The sequence below is a fragment of the Suncus etruscus genome, chromosome 15 (assembly GCF_024139225.1).
Source record: "Suncus etruscus isolate mSunEtr1 chromosome 15, mSunEtr1.pri.cur, whole genome shotgun sequence".
In the NCBI taxonomy this organism is placed as follows: Eukaryota; Metazoa; Chordata; class Mammalia; order Eulipotyphla; family Soricidae; genus Suncus; species Suncus etruscus.
In genome coordinates this window covers 78,558,034-78,579,220 of record NC_064862.1, presented here as the reverse complement: position 1 = coordinate 78,579,220, position 21,187 = coordinate 78,558,034, and the positions used below count along the sequence as shown (strand labels likewise).

General features: G+C 52.1%; 1 protein-coding gene across 1 annotated transcript in view; it reads right to left on the bottom strand.

The window, feature by feature from the left end:
* CARD11 (caspase recruitment domain family member 11) overlaps nt 1-20,981 on the bottom strand; it is a 54,902-nt gene extending 33,921 nt beyond the window's left edge. Inside the window, exons 1-7 of the mRNA XM_049788198.1 lie at nt 20,897-20,981; nt 20,466-20,573; nt 20,323-20,389; nt 20,128-20,191; nt 19,836-19,897; nt 19,498-19,591; nt 19,312-19,405 (exon numbers count right to left, since the gene is read on the bottom strand). Of these exons, the coding sequence (XP_049644155.1) occupies nt 19,312-19,405; nt 19,498-19,591; nt 19,836-19,897; nt 20,128-20,191; nt 20,323-20,389; nt 20,466-20,573; nt 20,897-20,981 (574 nt within the window). The remainder of the gene's footprint in view (nt 1-19,311; nt 19,406-19,497; nt 19,592-19,835; nt 19,898-20,127; nt 20,192-20,322; nt 20,390-20,465; nt 20,574-20,896) is intronic.
* Between the last annotated feature and the right edge of the window lie 206 nt (nt 20,982-21,187).

Sequence of the window (21,187 nt, the reverse complement as noted above, 5' to 3'; positions counted from 1 at the left end):
ACAAAGGGCGAGGAAGGAACTCATAGTCTCTTGTAAGGGAGCCAGAGTGAGAGAACCACAAGGGCCTGCTTTCCTTTCCTTCCTGCCTTCCTTTCCTTTCTACCTTCCCTTCCTTCCTGCCTTCCCTTTCCCTCTTCTCTGCCTTCCTTCCCTTCCTTCCTGCCTTCCCTTCCTTCCTTCCTTCCTTCCCTTCCTTCCTTCCTTCCTTCCTTCCTTCCTTCCTTCCTTCCTTCCTTCCTTCCTTCCTCCCTTCCTCCTTCCTCCCTTCCTCCCTCCTCCCTTCCTCCCTCCTCTCCCTCCCTCCCTCCCTCCCTCCCTCCCTCCCTCCCTCCCTCTCCCTTCCTTCCTTCCTTCCTTCCTTCCTTCCTTCCTTCCTTCCTTCCTTCCTTCCTTCCTTCCTTCCTTCCTTCCTTCCTTCCTTCCTTCCTTCCTTCCTCCCCTCCTTTCTTCTTTTCTTCTCCTCCCTTCCTTCCTCCCTCCATATCTCCCTCCCTCTCTCTTTTCCTTCATTCCTTTTCTCCCCTGCTCCCTTCCTGCTAAAGTTTGTGTTTTAGGCTTACAATAAAAAAAAAAAAAAGAGAGAGAACCACAAGGATGGGGGCGGGAAATGAAAGCACCCAAGAAAGTCTAGGAAAAACAACCCTGGACTTGAATGAGGCTGGGGAGATAGCACAGCGAGTAGGGTAGTTTGCTCTGCATGCAACTGACCTAGGTGCAATTCCCAGCATCCCATGCAGTCCCCTAGCATGCCAGGAGTAATTTCTGAATGCAGAGTCAGATCTTGGAGGACTATCTGGGGTGCTGGGATCAAACCTGGGTCAATCAGAGGGTAAGAAGAATGTCTGCCCCAGTGACAGGCAGAGGGAAGGATTGAGGTAAACTGGGGACATTAGTGTCCTGGTAAAGGGTGTTGGGTATTGTATGAGTGAAATTCAATCATGAACAACTTTGTAACTGCAGAAAACAACAACAACAACTGTATAGTAAACAACCTTATAACTACGGTGTTTAAATAAAGTAGTTAAAATGAAAACTAAAGCGGGGGCTGGAGAGATAGTACAGAGGTGGGGGTCTGCCTTGCACACAGCCAACCCAGGATGGACCCGGGTTCAATCCAGGCATTTCATATGGTCTCCCAAGCCTGCCGAGGAGCGATTTCTGAGTGCAAAGCCAGGAGTAATCCCTGAGGGTCACTGAGTGTGGCCCAAAAACAAAAACAAACAAACAAAAAGGGCACAGATGCAATCCCAGAGAGAGCCCAGAAACTCCTTAGAAAGACAAGAATTAAACCCAATTTACACATCTGTGCTAATGGAGCTTGATAACAGCCCCAGGACCAGAAAGGGGCATTTGCCTTTTCAAACCCACAAGGGAATTTGGGTTCACTATAGGAGAACAGCCAAGGCGCACACACACACACACACACACACACACACACACACACACACACACACACACACACACACACACACACACATCCCACACCACACACACCACACACACACACACACATCCCACACACACACACATTTCACACCACACACCACACACACACACACACCCTAGATAAAACATGCTATATTTGCTGATGAAAATCAAGAAATTAAAGAATTTGCAAAAGAAAGGGAGGTACCACTTTGGAGGTAGGAAACATTAAGGCCTAAAACAAGATTAAAACACCACAAAGGAGCATAAAACCCTGTTATGAACATGATACATTGTGGGGCCGGAGCGATAGCACAGTGGGGAATGGGTCTGCCTTGCATACTAGTTCAATCCCAGAATCCCATAGGGTTCCCGAGTCCCCAAGTGCTGCCCCCAAACAAAAACAAACAAAATAGAGAAAACCACCCCAGGATACCTCAGTCAAAGCAATTTGCAAAAGAAAACTGCCTCCAATCTATGTGCCAAAAGATAGGAATTTAAAAGAAGCTCATTTTTGAGGGGTGGAGAGATTATACAACAGGGAAGGTTGGATTCCCAGTTACCTTCTGGTTCCCTGAACCTGCCAGGAGTAATCCCTGAGCACAGAGCCAGGAGTAAGCTCTGAGCACTGCTGGATGTGGCCCTAAAAGGTTTTTCTTTTTTGTTTTTGGGCCACACACTGCCGTGCTCAAAACTTATTCCTGGGGCCGGAGAGATAGCATGGAGGTAAGGTGTTTGCCTTTTATGCAGAAGGTCATTAGTTCGAATCCCAGCATCCCATATGGTTCCCCGAGCCTGCCAGGAGCGATTTCTGGTGTGGAGCCAGAAGTAACCCCTGAGCACTGCTGGGTGTGACCCCAAAACAAAAAACAAACAAACAAAAAAACTTATTCCTGGCTCTGCACTCAGGAATCTCTCCTGGCAGTGCATCAGAGACCACATGAAATGCTGGAGTTTGGACCCAGGCAAGGCAAATACCCTCCCTACTGTGCTATTGCTCCCTTAACAAGCTTATTTTCATTGACCTAAGTTTTCTGGGTTAAGTAGGAGTGTGGATACCTGGGCAGGTGTGGATACCATAGGATACTCAGGGCCTAACACCATCCACCCCTGATCCTAAATGTTCTTTTAAAAGAACCATCATGAGCCTATGAGCTGAGCAAGTTCAGCCAGGAGCTAATGCTGAGATCAACCTAGACCCCTCTGGATACCAGATGTGCCATGAAGATCTGACCACAGCAGCACAGAGACAAACTCTTCACTGACCAGAGGTCTGAGGGAGTAGCCAACAAGAGGTGAAGCCTCTTGGCCATGTGGAGGAGGAGACCCCAACGCCAATGCTGGGAGAAAATTGCAAACCCTTTGGGTCTTTGCAAAAATAATCTGCAGCCGAACTCAGTGAGACTTAAAGCAAAGGACAGGGCTGAGAGATAGCATAGTGGGGAGGGCATTTGCGTTGCATATGGCAGACTCAGGTTTAATTCCTAGTACCCCATATAGTCCCCCCAGTCCACCAGGAGTGATCCCTGAGTGCAGAGTGAGAAGTAAGCCCTGAGCACCACCGGGATTTGGAGGAGGAGAAGGAGCAAAGGACTCCCAAAGTCCCAGGAGATTCCAACTTTAGAACACACAAGTCATGGTGAATGAGGGAGGTGCTCATTGCACAGAGGGACGATTCTCAGTGACAAAAAAACAATGCCACCAAATTCAAGTTGAAGCTATGATCCCGAAACTCGACTGTGAATCATGGAAGAGGAGCAACTCGTGGAACCCTGGGAAGAAAAGGGATGGGAAGGTGGCTGGGAGTAACAGAAGGGAAAGGAAGCGGCCAGTCCCAGAGTCTGGTGGGGCCACTATCAGGGAGACACACTGGGGCTGGGCCATCACGAGGAATAGACAAGCATCAACCTGTCCCTTGGTCCCCACTGCCAACGCCTCTCAGGAGTGACTCGGCTCCTTTCAGCCTATAGCAACTTGGACACAGGCACTGGAACCTAGGTGCTAGCAGAACCGTTGGCACAGGGCAGGGTACAGGCTCTTTGTGCCAGAGACCTCAGAAGCATCCTCAGGTCCCTCCACAGTCTGGCACAGTCAGAAACAGGCTAGGCAGGGAGCAGGGAGACAGCCGAGAGATCCTATCTCAGCCAGCTTCTGTGGGCAGCTTGGCACTGTTCATGAGTACCCAGGACACAGGCATTAACTGCCTCGGCACCTCACCTGAGGAACGTGGATGAGGCCAGCTGGGCCGAGGGGGGGGGGGTCTTACATGCTTACGCAGGGGGTGCACTCACAGGGTCACCCGAGAGACAGTGGGCATAGGGGTGGAGGAAACCTGCAGATTGTCCGTGAAACAAGGTCATGGTGAGATGCAGCTATAATGCAGGGAGACAAAGCTGCAGAGAGAGCAGCAGAAATGTGTGACTGGGCTAGGAGGCTGCTCCTACATCCAGGACAAAGGCTAGGACCCACCCTCAGCTGCCCAAGAGCTCAGCCGGGTTACTTGGAGACATGGAAAGAGCTGTTTTCTGACTGTTTTCTGAAAGTCATCAGGCCCCATGTCGGAGTGATCTCTGGCTGCTTGTCAGGGCCAGGGTCCAGGTCAGTGCCCAAATTGGGCCTGTCCCCCCTACCTGGCACTGTAGGGATCACCCAGCATGTTCTAGTTCTGTCCCTACCACCATGGTCTCCTGAGCATCATGGCTGGGTACAGCCCTGGAGCCTGCTGGGATCCTTTTTTTTTTTTTTTTTTTTTGGTTTTTGGGCCACACCCGTTTGACGCTCAGGGGTTACTCCTGGCTAAGCGCTCAGAAATCGCCCCTGGCTTGGGGGGACCATATGGGACGCCAGGGGATCGAACCGCGGTCCTTCCTTGGCTAGCGCTTGCAAGGCAGACACCTTACCTCCAGCGCCACCTAGCCGGCCCCTGCTGGGATCCTTGAGTCAGGAGACTGATCATCTCCAAAAGGAAAAATAACGATAGCTTAAAAGATGAAAAAAAAAAGGGGGGGGAACAGAGAGATACTACATCAGGGAGAAATGCCTTGCACATGTCCACCCAAATTGGATCCCAAAGAGTTTCCCCCAAGCCTGCCAGGAGTGATTTCTGAGCATTGAGCCAGGAGATGACAGGTGTGGCTCAAAACAAAAAAATTATAAAAAAAAATAATAAAGGGGCCAGAGAGATAGCATGGAGGTAAGGCGTTTGCCTTTCATGCAGAAGGATGGTGGTTCGAATCCTGGCATCACATATGGTCCTCTGTGTCTGCCAGGGACGATTTCTGAGCATAGAGCCAGGAGTTACCTCTGAGCACTGCCGGGTGTGACCAAAAAATAAATAAATAAAAGGAGAGAAGAAATATTAAGCTTGAAAAAACAGAAAAATACCACACAAACTTGGAAATAGATTAGCTCTCTTGTGGATGTGGTCAGTGGGGAGTACTTCTGGAGTCCAGCCCGGATGTGGCAGGAATGAGCCGCCGTCCCGTGTATCCCCCACCATCTGCAGGCTCCATAGTGGGTCGGGGACAGAGGTGTGGCTGGACAACCCTCAAACCTCTCCCCAGTACTGTGTGGTGCGGTCCCTCTTGGCTCTTCCATTTTCCCAAAACTCAATAATCTATCACTTACCTTGGCTGGCTGCAGGCACTGCGATTTATAACAATAGAAACAGCATTTGGGGCTTGTCACCTTTCTCCCGAGGAAGGAGATTGTCTCCCACCTCCCAGTGCATGCAGAGTGCCTGCCTGTGCCACCCCACAAACCCTCAGAAGCCCAGCACCTGCCTCCCACACCCTGCAGCCTCCCAGTAGCTGCACCCCACATCAGGGCTCAGGGAGCTGTGGCCAGGGCTGGTCCTGACGGGCCTGGTGGGTCTCACTGGAGATACAAGGAACATGGAGGGCAGTGGGAGCTCCTGGAACTCCCAGTGGGAGCAGTTCCTTTCCCGAGAGTCAGAACTGAGCCCAGGCTCAAGGACAACTTCCCCTCTGGAGGACTGCAGGGATCCTGCCAACACGAGACCAGGATGTTTCCAGGTTTCTAGAAGGAGCCAGGCGGGCCTGGTCCAGAGGGATTCATACGTACTCTGAGAGGGGGGCAGGCGGGAGGTGGCAGGGAGGGAGAGGAGGGAATGAAAGAAGGGAAGGCAAAGGATGGGAGGAGAGAGAAAGGAAGGGAAGGGAAGGGAAGAGCTGCTGCGGCAGAGTCCTCAAGAGGAGCTGTAGAAGCTGGCAAAGGGGGTGTAGGGACATATGCACATGGGGCAGGCACATGCATGGAGGTTCATACTGGGGCACAAATGTGCGTATGGAGGCACACACACATGGAGTGACACATCACACCAGCCTACACCTGATGCCTCTTCGTTCAGCCTCCTGACACAAACAGCATGGCGGTTCACAGCCTCACAGCAAGATGGGGTAAAGAGGGAAGAAGGCTGCGGGGTCAGCTGACCAGGTGGGAAAAGCTGGGGCACAGAGGATGTGTGTGTCCATGTGTACGTGCATGTGCATACGTGTGCATATGTGCATGTTTGTACATGCATGTGCATTGTGTGTTTGTGTGTGCTCTGCCTTCGCATGGTCTGTCTCTACTTGCCAGGTTGAAGCAGGCAGAACGGAGAACCCAGCCCAGTGCTCCCACCCCAGGCATTGGGAGTTTGAAACAAAACAAAATCCCGTGTTTGTTACTGGAAACTCAAGTCCCTCATTTTTCCTGCTGCCAACAACAACAAAATAGAAATGGAAAATAAAAAAAAAAATCAAACCAGTAAAAAAAATAAAAGAAGCAACTGAAACCTTTTATGTCTTAGAAGAGCTCTGAACGCTCCTCCTTGGTCCCCGAGAACATCGCTCATGACAAAGGCTGCCGAGTGGAGGCCAAGTGAGAGCAGAAGGAAACGAAACGCATTAGAGAGAGACAAGCGCTAATAAATACCGGCCCGAGCCAGGAACCCGCTTCCGAACAGGCCGCTGGCAGGAAGAAATGCCCCCAAAGCTTTGCTTAAACCAAAGAATGCAGGAACGATGTGTCCTCGGGGGCCCAGGGAAGAGGTACCAGCCACATCTTGAGGCTGCTCGCCCGGCTTCTGCTTGGGATTTTGGCAGCGAACCCGAGGCTCAAGGTGAAGAGGGAGACTCGAGGTTCCGGGCGGGACTTTCACATCAGTTTATAAAAATAGGCACAGCCAGACCGCGGGGGGCCCTGCTGCTCCCACATCCACACGGATGGTTCATGCAGAGTCCGGATGGTTCATGCAGGGACTGAGAGCAAAGTCAGGGATGTGCCTTGGGAAGTGGGAGTGTAGAATTGGCCAGTGCCCTTGCACCCATGCCAGACCCAGGTTGGGTTCCACCTCTGTCCCCATCTCCGGGGGGGTTCTCAGAACAGTGCCACACCCAGAAGATGGGTCTCCACCCAAGACTGGGAATTTGGGGGTCAGTGAAGGACAGTGATGCTCAAGGTCACAGAGCAAAGGAGCCGGGGAGCCTGCTGCTTTGGGGTGGGGGAGGGCGCTGCTGGGACAGCAGCAGGTGCGGGGATGACTAATGGGGGCCACCCTGCTGCAGTTCTCAGTTTCACAGCCAGAGCAGACATAGGCAGTGGAGCCCAGAGCTCTTTATCCCTATCCCAGTTTAGGCAGATGATCCAGTCCTCGGGGGACAAGGTGGGGACAGGGAAGCATCAGACCCCTCCCCAGGCCGTGACTGCTCTCCCAAGGCTCTTGTGACAGCTCGAATGTGGCCTTTCGAGGAGCTGCGACCATGCAGGTGCAAGCGGCCCGGTCCCACTGGGTCCAGCCCCTTCCCAGCTTGGTTGGCTTGGTGGAAGCGGAACTGGAACTTTCTCACAGCCTCCTCTCACCCTCCCCTGTATTGCACTCAGCACTTCTCAGCCAGCCTGAGACTGTGCACAGCATCCTGAGGCCTGCACAGGGTCAGGATACCCTGTCTTTGGGATCCCTGACAATGCACCTAGCGTCACCCTCCTCTGGGTGTCCTTCCCAGCCCTGTCCCCTAATCTCTGGAGCAGCAGGGGCTGTGGCCTGAGCTGAGGATTTGCATGAGGTCCTCAGGAGTAGAGGGGGGGTTGGCAGGCCCCTAAGAGGGGGCAGCTGGGAGCCAGAGTGGATCTATATAGTATGGAGCCTGTACACAAGCCATGGAGGGTCCATGGGTGTTGCTGAGGGCCACAGGACTGGGACCAGCGTGGTTCTTCTCCCAGCTGTGGGGGCCCCAGGGGGTTGCACAAGGAAGGGGCATGCAGAGGTGGTGGTGGTGGTTTGGGGGTTGTTCCCACTTGAGAAGGAGAAACTGATTGGCAGGTAGACAAGTGTGGATGAGTGCATGACGGATGTGCGGCTATGTGGGTGACTCTTGACTGTGTGTGTGATGGTGTGTGTAAATGCGACGGGGTGTGTCTGTGTGGCCCACGGTACAGTGAGCACCTCACACCCTGACCCACCTCCCCCACCCCCTGCTTCAGCCTCTGAGTCAGCCCAGCTGTGGTCGGGCACTTCCTGTGCTATGGGGGAGCCTCGGCTTGTCTGCTGGGGCACAGGGACCCCCAAACTAAGCCTCCCTGTTGGGGAGCAGGAACCCCCACACTCAGCCCCTTTGCTAGCAGAAGGGGAGGGGCTTCAAAGTCAGAAAAGGAAGGAGGCAGAGGAGGGAAAGGGAAGAGGAGGGAGGGTGAAAGGAGGGAGGAGGGTGGGAAGTGGTGGGGGCGGCAGATCTCCCCTTCACTCCCCTCTCCCATCTTCACCCCTTCAGTCCAGTACCCACTACAGTCCTTCAGCCTGTCCTCCCTGCGTTCAGAGTCCAGGGCAGGGGTCACTTCTCACCCCAGCCCGGTGGGTGCCTACCTGGGATGCTCATATTCTGCAGGCCATGCCACCTCCTCCAAGCAGGTCTCGGGGCTTCCTCTCCTGCTCAAACAATGAAGGGCTCTCTGATCAGGGCTGTGAGGCCCAGAGGGGCTGTGTCTGCTGCCCAGCCTGGAGCCAAGGCCAGAGGAGGAAAAAAAGCAGAGAAAGTGTCGCTGGCTCAGAGGGGCGGGCGGGGGAGGGGAATGCGAACCTGACAGGAAATGAGACTGAAAATGCAAAACTTCAGAAAAAGAGATAAGGAAGAGGGGGAGGGGCCCCTGGCCTGGTGGGTGCAGGCCCAGCAGGCACCTGTGGGGGGCACTGGGTAGGCAGCCTGATCGAGGCCTCTCAGGGGAGGCCCCCAAACTGGGAAGAACTCCCAGACCTTACCAGCACCTGGGATGGTGGCATTCCTACATCATAGTTATTGGCTGAAGCAACAACTTGCCCTCCCACACACTTTTCTGGAAGAGTCTGGGCACTTGTGGGTGGTCAGCAAGTCCCGCCAAGGCCCTCTCAGCCCTCTGGACTCTCACAGTGATGACCCTCATATGGGCCCCCCAATATTCTGCTGAGCTGGGTGGTCAGAGAAGGTGAAGCCCAGTGGTCAGAGACAGTGATGTCTGCCTGCCTGTTCTTTATAGAAGAGCATCTCCCCCAAACCACTATTTGCTGCTGTTTCACCAGATCTGGTCCCACCACTGCCTGGTGGCCTCTGGCCTCATCCTCTCTCCTTCCATCCACTGTGGGCACCGCCCCTGGGTCAGGGTAGGGGCTGGGGCTGGTCTCTGCCAAGGAGACCTGCCAAGGAGACCTGCCTGCTCTGAGCAGAGGCTGTGCTGGTTTGGATGCACCAGGAGATCACAGGTGACAACAGTGAGCTGAAGGTTTTACCTGCAGGCAGCTGAACCCCAGATTCCTTAGGAATCAGCCTTAGAACAGTGACCAAGGCCTTCTGGGGTGCACCCACATGAAGTGAGAGCTGGAAGCCAGTAGCTCCCACTACCACCCCCCTCCCAGGAGACCCCTTCTCATTTTCACGGGTCAGTCTGTTGCCACGAAGATCCAGAACATGGCACAAGCGAAGCCTCAATTGGGGTCTCTGGGGCGGTTTCCTTCGGGAGACTCAGAAGGGATGGTTCACGGAAACAGCTTCTGTTCATCCCAGAGGGTTGTCCAGTGACCCCTGCACAGGCCCCGAGACCCTGGAGGGTCTGTTGCTATATTTCTTTCATCTCGTCTATTTCTTTCATTCCCCCACCCCCCCTACATCCAGTGGTGCTCACGGGTTACTACCGGCTCTGTGTTCAAGAATTACTCCAGGTGATGCTCAAGGGACCATATGGGGTGTGGGGATTGATCCTGGGTCAGCTCTGTGCAAGGCCAGTATCCTCCCTGCTGTGCTCAGATCCATCAGATCATTTTTCCTCCTCCTTCTCCTCCTCCTCCTCTTCCTACTTCTTCCATCCACTTCCTTCCTTCCTTCTTCCTTCCTTTCTTTTTCTTTCTTCTCTTTCTTCTCTTTCTTTCTTTCTTTCTTTCTTTCTTTCTTTCTTTCTTTCTTTCTTTCTTTCTTTCTTTCTTTCTTTCTTTCTTTCTTTCTTTCTTTCTTTCTTTCTTTCTTTCTTTCTTTCTTTCTTTCTTTCTTTCTTTCTTTCTTTCTTTCTTTCTTTCTTTTCTTTCTTTCTTTCTTTCTTTCTTTCTTTCTTTCTTTCTTTCTTTCTTTCTTTCTTTCTTTCTTTCTTTCTTTCTTTCTTTCTTTCTTTCTTTTCTTTCTTCTTTTCTTTTTTCCCACATCCAGGGTTACTGGGTTACTACTGACTCTGAACACAAGGGTCCCTCCTCCTACAGAGTTCATATGTCATTTTTGGGATCAAGATGGAGTTAACTGTGTGCATTGCAAGTGTCTTCACCCCTAAACTATCTTTCTGGCCTTTCTCTCTCTCATAAAAAATAGGAGCCAGGGGTTCGATAGCACAGCTGGTAGGATGTTTGCTTCTCATGCAACCAAGTGGATTTTGATCCCCAACATTGTGTATGATTCTCTGAGCCTGCGAAGAGTGCCCCTGAACACTGTTGGGTGTGGCCCCCAAACCAAAACCAAACCAAACAAAAATAAATTAGGAGCCTCCAGAGCTTGGGCCTGGACATGGGACATTGTAGCTTTGCTTGGGGCCTACAGCCTCAGGGGTGAAACTCAGGGCCTAGTATGCTCAAGGTGACCTCTAATCCTCAGTGTCTCCTCCTGTCTCACAGGCCCCTAGGCAATTTGTGGGCCTTGGACCTGAGACCCCATGTGAAAGCCTGGGAGCTCAGCAGTTGTTTGGTTCCTGAGGATGGGAAATGTCTGGGCCTGCAATCCCTGCAGACAGAGACTGGCAGGAGTGGTGGAGGACAGACCATGGGATGTGAAGCCTGGGGCTTCATACAAAGGGGGTTCAGAGGGGCAAGAGAGGAGGAGGGGACTGCATTTGGGGAGGTACCCTTGGAGATCTGGGCTCAGCTCCTCTGTGCGGGTAGAATGTACCTCAGACTGTGTCTGTCCCTGCAGGACCCAGCCACTAGTGTGCAGCCAGCCAGGTCTGGGGCTATTTTGGAGGGTGAAGGGAGCCATGGCCACCACCTGACCCCTCTCCCTGCTGCCCCCAGAATCTCCATCTGTTTTTATCTGTCAGTTCCTGTCTGTCTGTCTCTGTCTCTCTGTCTCTGTCTGTCTGTCCCTCAGTGCTACCAGAGAGGGCAGACGAATGAGCATTTGCAGACAGAGTCGGGTCAGGCCAGATATGGGGTGGGAGTTTGGAGAGCAGAATGGGGAGGTGCTGAGGTGGTCCCATCTTTTAGTTCCCCTTCCAGTGCACCCCCAGAGTGCCCCCCCCCCCAGCCACCTTCAGTTCCACGGCAATCAGTCCTTATCAGCCAGACTCTCTTGGGACAGCAGAAGGCACTTCACAAACTATTGATCTGAGAATGCTTATACTGCTTTCCTGGCACCCCATCTCAATGCCACTGCACTTGCTGACCCTCCTCCCCCCCCCCCCCCCCAAATAGCATCTGGAGCCAACAGAACCTTCCAGGACTTTAATCACGCTCAGGAGCTCTGCGCTTTACTGCCTCTCCTCCCCTCCCAGCTCATTTCTCTTCATTCGGGCACTTTCTGCGCCTTCTCCCAGCTCAGGGGATCAGAGAGGCAGGTTGGGGCTGCCTCAGCCACATCACCCACAGTGGGAAGTGGCTTGTTGAGATTTTTGAGCTTGTTGGGTGCTGAGTAACTTCTATAACCCTCCACTTGTGTTGACTTGCTCCTGAGTTCCTGCAGAGAACCCACCTGGCACCCTGGGGGTGAGGATCCTACCGAACCACTAAGCTGTATGAGCCTAACATGTGTGGAAAACTTCTCCATATGGCCCAGGACAGACAACAAAGAAGGGAAGGAGAGAAGGAAGGAAGGAGGAAGGAGGGAGAGAAAGAAGGAAGGAAGGAGGGAAAGAAGTAGGGAACAACTGTTGTTGCTTTTGAGCCCGACCTGATCTAATGCTCAAGGAGCCATATGGTTCTGGGGGTGAGCCCTGGGGGTGAACCCTGGACCCCACCCCACTACACATGACTCCAGCCATGGCTCTTTTTCTGGTCCAGGTGCAGAGTACTTTGATTGATGGATCTATGGATCGATTGATAGAATCACTGTGAAGCAATTAGTTTCAGTTATGCAGTGTCCTGAGCTCCCTCTATATTGCTCCCTACCCTAACATCACAGTTTCCCTTCTGCCCCCAGCGTGTAGCTATAGCTGGCACTTTTCTCGTTTTGTTTTTTTTTTCTTTCCTTCCTTTTTTCTTCTATTTAATTATTTACTTTTTTTTTTTTAGCCACACTCAGCAGTGCTCAGGGGTCATTATTGGCTTTGGACTCAGGAATCGCTTCTGGCAGGCTCAAGGGACCTTATGGGATGCTGGGGATGAAACCTGGGCTGGCTGCCTGCAAGGCAAATGCCCTTTTTTCTGTGCTATCACTCTTACCCTCTTTTTTCTTTTTTAGGATACTGTGGCTTGCAATGTTGTTACCAAGGGGTATTATGTATATCACTTTCCCTCCTTTCAGCACCCAGTTCTTGTAGAGCAGGGGTCTTCAAACTAAGGCCTGCGGGCTACATATTGTATTTATTCCCATTTTGTTTCTTCACTTCTTTTTTTTTTTTTTTTTTTTTGGTTTTTGGTTTTTGGTTTTTGGGCCACACCCGGTAACGCTCAGGGGTTACTCCTGGCTATGTGCTCAGAAATCGCCCCTGGCTTGGGGGGACCATATGGGACGCCGGGGGATCGAACCGAGGTCCTTCCTTGGCTAGCGCTTGCAAGGCAGACACCTTACCTCCAGCGCCACCTACCCGGCCCCTGTTTCTTCACTTCTAAATAAGATCTATGCAGTGTGCATAGAAATTTGTTCATAATTTTTGTTTTTACTATGATCTGGCCCTCCAACAGTCTGAAGGACAGTGAACTGGCCCCCTGTTTAAAAAGTTTGAGGACCCCTGTTGTAGAGTGTCATTTCCTACTATCATTGGCATAGTGGCCTCTTCTCTGCCCTAACATCACTCCTTCATGGGCCTCTTGACCTTTGTTTCTATAGTTTTTGAGTATTATCCTAATACTTTTCTTTAATATCACAAATGAGTGTCTCATTCTATGTCTGTCCCCTTCCCTCTGACTCATCTTTTTTTTTTTTTTAACTTGTGATTATAACATTTTATTTTTATTTAGTTATTTTTTAAAATATTTTGTTTTTTGTTTTTGGGTCACACGTGGTGGCGCTCAGGGGCTACTCCTGGCTCTAGGCTCAGAAATCACTCCTGGTAGGCTCGGGGGACCATATGGGATGCCGGGATTCGAACCACAGTCTTTCTGTAGGAAAGGCAAACGTCCTACCTCCATGCTATCTCTCTGGCCCCCAATTTTTTTTTTATTTTTAATTTATTTAAAGAAAATGCATCACATAGTTGACATAACTTATCATAAAACATTTGTTTTAGAAAGACCATAAGCAACATTATTTAAAAAATAGAAAATTGAAAGAAAAACTAAAGAGATGGAAGAGAAAGGAAAGAAGAAAAAGTTCAGGGGCCGGAGAGATAGCATGGAGGTAAGCTGTTTGCCTTTCATGCAGAAGGTCATTGGTTCAAATCCGACTTCCTGTATGGTCCCCCAAGCCTGCCAGGAGCGATTTCTGAGCCTGGAGCCAGGAGTAACCCCTGAGCACCAAAAACCAAAAAAAAAAAAGACTCACCAATGAACTCATTAAAGCACTAATAGAAAGTTCAGTAAGCTCTTCTTCTTCTTCTTCTTCTTTTTTTTTTAAGGAATAAGAGTTTAAAAAAATACAGTAATAATGGTGTGAGAGTGGCAATTGTTGTTTGTATAGGCCCAGAAAAATATGGGGAAAATAGAAAAAAAAACACAAAACAAAACACCTTGCCCTAAATACAAGGAAACCTTACCCCTGAAGTTTTCTGGCATAAGACCAACTCTGGGCTCCAGGCATACTGGTTGTCCAACCCCTAAGTTATTCTCTTTGGTCCTGGTGAAATTTTTTTGCACATTAGCTGTTGTTGGTTGTTGTGTATGTAAATATTTTAGGAGATTATTATGTTACTGACCCTACCCTGATCGGTGATTGTGCCCTACCCTAGGGTGTGACCTGGCATTCTGCCCCCACCCTAGGATGGTACCTGATTCTGCTTCCACCATTGGGTGGTATCTGATCCCACCATTGGGTGGTACCTGATTCTGGGGGATAAAAACAAGGGTCTGTGGAATGCGAGAGGCTTTTGGCTGGAACTTATGCTGGGTCTTTGGACTTCAGTCTTGTCCACTGAATAAAGCTAATATTTCCACAAGCCTAACTGTCTGTGAGCTGTTTACTCGCCGTTTCACCTCAGAACCGTCGGCTGGACAGGGTGGCAGACACGCGCGTGCTCCGAGCTGGAGGGGAAAGACCTCATCCTCCATCCCTCCATCAGTCAACCTCTTCAGGGGCTGACTTGCAACAGTTGGTGTCAGGTTCCTGTAGTTAAAGATTCTGGTCTCTGTACATTTCCTTCATCAAGTCAGGATGATGTGGAGTCTCCTCTAGTTTCGCCTCAGCATTAAATGCGGAGAGCCCTGCCCTACAAGCAGGTTGTTGCTGTTGCTAAGTCGTCTGGGTGTTAAGACTTTGGAGTAAGTCAATGCCAGGGCAGTGGTAGGTTCTTCCCTGGTAGAGGTTTGCTTCCTGGTGATGTTGTAGACTATTGTGGTTGTTTCTGTAGATGATAATTATGGTTCAGGCGTGTATGGCAATGCCCATTCTTCTGAAGCCTGAGCCAAGTCATTATGCCAACGTTCAGGGTATAAGGCCCAACTGCATTACAAAATTTGTGTTCCTATCTCTACTAGATAAGAACTTGTTTGCATATGTAATATTTTCCTATTTTAATGTGTCTATGCAAAAGAGAAACAATGCCACAAGGTATTATTGGTGCATCTGGGGGTCGAGGGAACAAGTTCAACAATCCCCATAACTTGGTTTTAACATGAACTCTAAACAGAGACTCTTCTACCAGAATTCCTTATTGAAGAGATCACAAAGAAAAAAAAAACAGTGGGAAAAATTGTCACTATATGAGGATATTCAATAAGAGTTATAGCTGCTAAGGGAATACATCTAAGACAGTCAAAGGAGATATACATGTCCTTTTATCTGACTCATTTTTACTCAGCATGATACACTCCATGTCCTTTATGTCCATCTGTGTAGAAGCAAATGTCATGACTTCACTTTTCCTAACAGCTGCTTAGTGTTCTGTTGTGAAGATGGACCACAGTTTCTTTAGCCACTCTTCTTTTCTCAGGCACTTGGATTATCTCCAGATTCTGGCTTTTGTAAGAAGTGCTGACAATAACCTAGGCCTGCAGAGGACTTTTCTGCATGATGTTTCTGGATTCCTAGGATATAAGCCCTAGGAGTGGTCTTGCTGGGTCATCTGGAAGGTCAGTTGCTGGCTATTTGAGAAATAGCCATATTGTTTTCCATGAAGGTTGGACCACTGGCCATTCATACGACCAGTGAACGAGAGTCTCTTTCTCCCCACATCTGCAATGGTTGTTCTTGTTCTTTGTGAGGTAAGCCAGTCTCTGTGGGCTGAAGTGATACCTCATTGTTGTTTTGATATGTGTCTCCCTAATAACTAGTGATGTGGGGCAAGTTGCCACATCAGTATGGTCAAAACCTTCAAAAAATGTGTGTCTGTCATGCTTTTTGTAGTTGTTGTTGGCTTGTTTATTTTTGTTTGTTTCTTTGCTTGCTTTGGGAACACACTTTATGGTGCTCAGGGGTTTCTTCATGGGTCTATGCTCAGGAATCAGTCCTGGAGGCTTGGGGGACCATATGGGATGCCAGAGATGAAACCCAATTAGCAGTGTGCAAGACAAAATGCCTCTCCTTGGTGCTGTCCTAAGGCTCTGGTCGTCAATTTTTGGTCCTACTGGGGAATCATACCCAGTGACTCCACACATATAAAAGGGTTTTGCAATGTACTAGCACAGAATTATTTATGACATTCACTTAAAACATGATGTATTTTTATCCCCCAGAAAGGATACGTTTTCTAAGAGTTTATGGTTTTGGACCAGACCTGGGTGGTTCTCAGGGTTTACTCCTGCTCTGTGCTCAGGGCCCACAATGCCCCAAAAACTGACTGTGAAACTTCCACCATTGGTACCTGAGTGATAGCATAGCTAAAGGACATTTTTCTTGTCCATGATCGCCTGGGTTCAAACCCTGGCCTCTCATATGGTCCCCGGAACACCTCCAGGAATGAACCCTGCATGCAGAGTCAGGGAGGAACCCCTGAGGACTGCAGTGTGTGTCCCAAACACAAAACCAAACCAAACCACAGCTGCTTTTCTGGGCTCCCTGTCAGAGCTGGTGGCACATGAGCTGACTGGAAGGGTGAGCCCCTGGTCGACAAGGCAGAGTCTGAGTATCTCCTGGATCAAAGGCCATGCATGCCCTAGTGATCCCCAGTCTTTTGTCCTCTTCCCAGCTGATAACTCCTGAGCAAAGGGGCCAAAAGCCCCCTGGCTTCCAAGACAGGGTGACTCCTGACACCACATGGCCAGAGGGAGGGAGGATCCCTGGCCACTGTTATTGAGAAAAGGAAGTCTCAGCTCAGCTAGGACTCCTCAGGGCACCAGGCCCCACCAGGCCTTCAGGCCCCACCAGGGTCCCAAGAAACTATGCATGAGGAGGGTGGGTCTGGGGCTCCGTGTCCACCAGTGAAATATCTCAGCCCCATGCTGGGAGTCAAGCTCTGAGGTTGAGTGGGAGATGCCATCAGGGAGAGTTGAGTCTGGGGAGACAGAGCCAGCTGCCCCTAACTCTCCACCCTCCAGCCCTAGGGAATGGCCTGGGAAGCAAGAGCAAGGGGTGTGGAGGGGGGTGGGGGGGGTCTCCCTTTTGGTTGGCTCTTGATTCCAGCCAGAATCTCCACAGCGCCTGTTGTCCCAGTGCATCTGGGGACAGATGTGGGATGGATTCTTCACTCCCCAGCTGCTCTCAGGGTTCCAGGGCTCCCGTAGTCTCTGGCTCGTGCTGCAGGGACCCCGGGGTCCATGTTGTCAGCTCTCCAAGTCCCAATTCAGCTCTCCTGGGCTTCCGCTGCTGGAGAGAGCAGCACAGACACCTGGGGATGAAGAAATCTGTCCTGGGGAATGTCAGTCTGCATCTCCCACCCCTACTTCTCAGGCTTCCCTGAGGTTCCCTCCTCTTTCCTCAGAGCCCAGAGCCATTTCAGTCCTGCTCACTGCTCATCCTCATAGCTCAAGGGTCCTTCTTCTGTTGTTGTTACTGGGACCAGTCGGGGATTTTTCAGAACCGGGGCCACCCCAAGAGGTGCTTAGAGGCCTAGTGCCAGAATCTAGCCCGAGGCCTCCCACAGGCCACATGGGCCCAGTGTGGTTCCACTCAAGTGCTGTAGGCTCAGGAACCAGAGTGGGTTCGTGGACCCAACAAGCACCTGCCACCCCGCCATGGTCAGAGGGTCCAACTCAGAAGCACCACTGGGGGCCAGAGAAGGGAAATGGTGGTGGTGGGGCATTTGCCTTACATCCTCCTACCCGGGTCCCCCCCCCCCCATCCATTAGGTCTCGAACATCAGGCAGGGGCCAAGAGTGACCCTTGAATATAGAGTCAGACTGCTCCCTGAGCACTGTTCTGGCCCCCTCCCAAACATGAAGCTGCTTGTCCTGAGTCCCAGAACTGGGGCCTCACCTGCTCACTGCTGAGAGCTGACACTGTTCCACAGGACAGAGCTTGCCTGACTCAGCTCTCAGGGGGATGGAGGTTGGTCCCATCCCTGACTGTTCCCAGAAACCCCTTCTCTGAAAGAGCACCCAAAGTGTCTAGAAGCAGATTCCCTTGACATAGCCCAATGAAAACGCAGACTCTTGTGAACAAGAAAACACAATGAACTTTACTGGAGCAACGAGCTTTCGAACACTCCTGTGCATTAGAGAACTAGAATCATGGCATTCTTCACAGCTGTGGCCCTTGAAGGGTGACAAATATTCAAGCATCCATGAGGAAAACACGTTCTAAAGAAAACTTTTTCTCAACTCCACAGTGAAAGCAACAGCATTCGTCAGGGCCAGCGCGGTGGGACCCATGGCAAGTGTGCCTGCATTGGGCCCATCGTCATTCCTGCCCTGCTGGCACCTTCCTCCTCCTCCCATGGGGCTCGATGGTATGGATAGGTGTGTCGCCTGGTGTCAGTCTCTCATATGGCGCTACATGGACACCCACATTCATGCAGGACCTGAAACTGGGCAACTTTCAAAGTCATGGAAGTCTGTTGCAAATCAGCCCCTGATGAGGTTGACTGATGGAGGAATGAAGGATGAGGCCTTTCTCCTCCAACTCGGACCACGAGTCTGTTACCCTGTTCAGCTGGCGGTTCTGAGGTGAATGTGGCGGGAAGAAAGTCAACAGGCAGTCAGGCTTCCGAAGAAAATAGCTCTTTATTTCGTGAAGAGGCCGAAGCCAAAAGGCCTAAGAATAAGCCCCAGGAAAAAAGCCCCTCACCTTCCACAGACCCTTGCTTTTATGCCCCAGAATCAGGTACCACCCAATGGTGGGAGCAGAATCAGGTACTACCTTAGGGTGGGAGCAGAATGCCAGGTCACACCCTAGGGTAGGGCACAATCACTGATTAGGGTAGGGTCAGTAACATAATAATCCCATAAAAATGTTTACACACGGGCCGGGCGGTGGCGCTAAAGGTAAGGTGCCTGCCTTGCCTGCGCTAGCCTTGGACGGACCGCGGTTCGATCCCCCGGTGTCCCATATGGTCCCCCAAGCCAGGAGCATCTTCTGAGCACATAGCCAGGAGTAACCCCTGAGCGTTACCGGGTGTGGCCCAAAAACCAAAAAAAAAAAATGTTTACACACACAACAGAAGTTCAAGGAAATGGATATGTGTTGTCCTTGCACAGCCTCCTAGAGTGTCCCCGAGACTAGCATTCCCCCCTAGAACAGAGGGTCCTCTGGGATCCCCAGGAGGCTGCTGTCCGCAGAGTCTGAGAAACTTGGTGCTGGGCATCCTGGATGGTGATCAGAAGGACCAGGAAGGAGGGTGATGGCAGGGGTAGGGGGATGGCGCACACACGGGGGCCCAGGATGAATGACAGTCCTTGGAGAGGACTCTTTGTGTTTTGGGCAGGCCTCGTAGAGCAAACGGGTCATTGGCAGTCTTCTGGTGTGAAGCTTCTCTGCCTGGGTGAGCCCCGCATCCTTCAGATCTGCCAATGAGCCCAACAACAGGGACAGGACCTCCGGGGAGAGAGGGGCCCCGAAGTCCCATCATTCCAGGAGAGGAACACGAGTGTGTTGGGGCCCAGAGCTGGGCTGAGGTGGGTGCCTGTTGGGGTATGAGAGGCTGAGCCTCAGCTCAGGGGTCCCCAGGATAGAAGCTGAGGAGCAGCAGGGCCCTACTTACCTGCCCAGGCCCTGGCCTGCTCTGGGCAAGGCTCTAAGGTCAGGTGTGTGAGGTCCCGGCTCCAAATCCACAGATCAGGATTGAAGGCCTGGATCTGGGGACACAAGAGACATGGAGTGTGTCCCTTGGGCCCCTGCTGCTGGGCCAGCCTGCCTTCCCCACTGCCCAGCCCAGCCCCGAGGGCACCTCTTTGGACTCATCGCGGCTGACCATGGTCCACCAGCGCATGGAGTGCAGCAGCATCAGACTCTGGCAGTGGAACTGGGGCAGCTGCAGGCAGCTGCGGCCATATAGGAGGGAAAAGAGGGTCTCGGTAGTCCTCTTCCATGTTGCTGACCTGCACGTCGGGCTGGCCGTGAGGGGCAGGAGTGGCCCCGCCTCCCTGTGTCTGTCTCCCCAGGACCCTTGAGCCCACCCAGGGCCCTGATCACATGCCGAGCCAGGCTGAGGGGCTGCAGGTCCCAGGGTGAGTGTGAGGGCTCCCCCAGGGCACGAACTCACAGTGCTAGGAAAAAGTGAATGACCGAAGCTGCCAGCCATGCAGCCTGAAGCAGCTAAAGTAGGCCACAACCATGGCCAGCTGGTACTGGGGGAACACAGGAAGGTCAGGGGGGCTGGGGAGAAGGACCTTTGTGGGGAAGGGGGAGGCGGCGGGATGTGGGATAGAACATTGGAGTCCTGCTGACCAGACAGGGATCCACAGACACAGTCCAGGGAGGCTGGGGATGCCCAGGTCTGGGAGGGGGCAGAGGAGGTAGCTCTATGCCTGGGATCAGGGCAGGGCCCAGATTCAGGGACTATGACCCGCCCCCTCACCCCAGCCCCTGTTTTCCAAGTTTCACTCAGCAGCCCCTGAAAGAGCAGAGAAAGTCCCAGGACCCTGGGCCAGCAGGCGAGGTCCGGACCCCAGGGTGAGGGAGTTGGGGTGGGGGTTACTGAGCAGGGAAAATATCCCAGCAGGCACCTTGTCAAACACCTCCAGTGTTGGTCCCAGGCCAGGAACCTCCTCACCACTGCGTCAGCTGAAGAAAGACCGGGTTGTGGGTCCCCGTTGAGGGGTGCAGGTTCCCAGGGAAGCCTGCAGAACCAGGGTCAGCCCCTTCCCCACCGGAGCAGTCCGGGACCCCCCAGGTGTCCAGGTCAGGAGCTCCTACTTAGCAGCCTGGCGAAGACGATGTGGTGCTCGGGTAGCAGCTCTCTGGGCTGTAGCCACTGCCGCTTCCTGGGGCGCCTGCAGGGCCCCTCCTCGTCTTCCCGCTGCTCTCCTCAGAGATTTATTCACGGGTGAGGTTATCAAATAGTCCAGGACGGAAGTTGTCATTATCATCATCTCCTTCCTCCTCCTCCTCTTCTTCCTCAGTTTCTTCCTCCACCCAGCTGAGCTGGGCCCTCCTTCTCTTGCAGCCCTGAGCAGGGACCCAGGGTCTGGGGACCCACCAGTGCTCTGAGGGAGAGACCAGGCACTGTCCGTGAGTTTGCATCAGCCCCTTCTCCAGCCCATAGTCTCAGGGGAATCCCAGCCACCAGGCTTCACCTTCTAGCACAGCCACCTGTTCCTGGTTTGCCCCCCACCCCTGCCACCCACCTCTTAAGTCTTCCTCAGGGTAGACTTTGTAGTCTTTCTCCGACTTCTCGGCTCTGCCCTCAAGCAGGGCCTTTCCTTCATGCATTCCCCTTTATATCCCAAATGTCCACCTGTTCCCCCCACCCACCTACCCCTGACCTCCTGTCTGTACACTGCTCCAGACTCAGCCCCCAGCCCTGTGTCCCCAGCATGTACCTGGAGAGTCTAGCATCTTTTGCTCCAGCTCCAGGCCTAGGGGGATCCCCGAACTGCTTATCTCCGGGCTCTGAAGCTCAGGGCCCAGCACCTGCC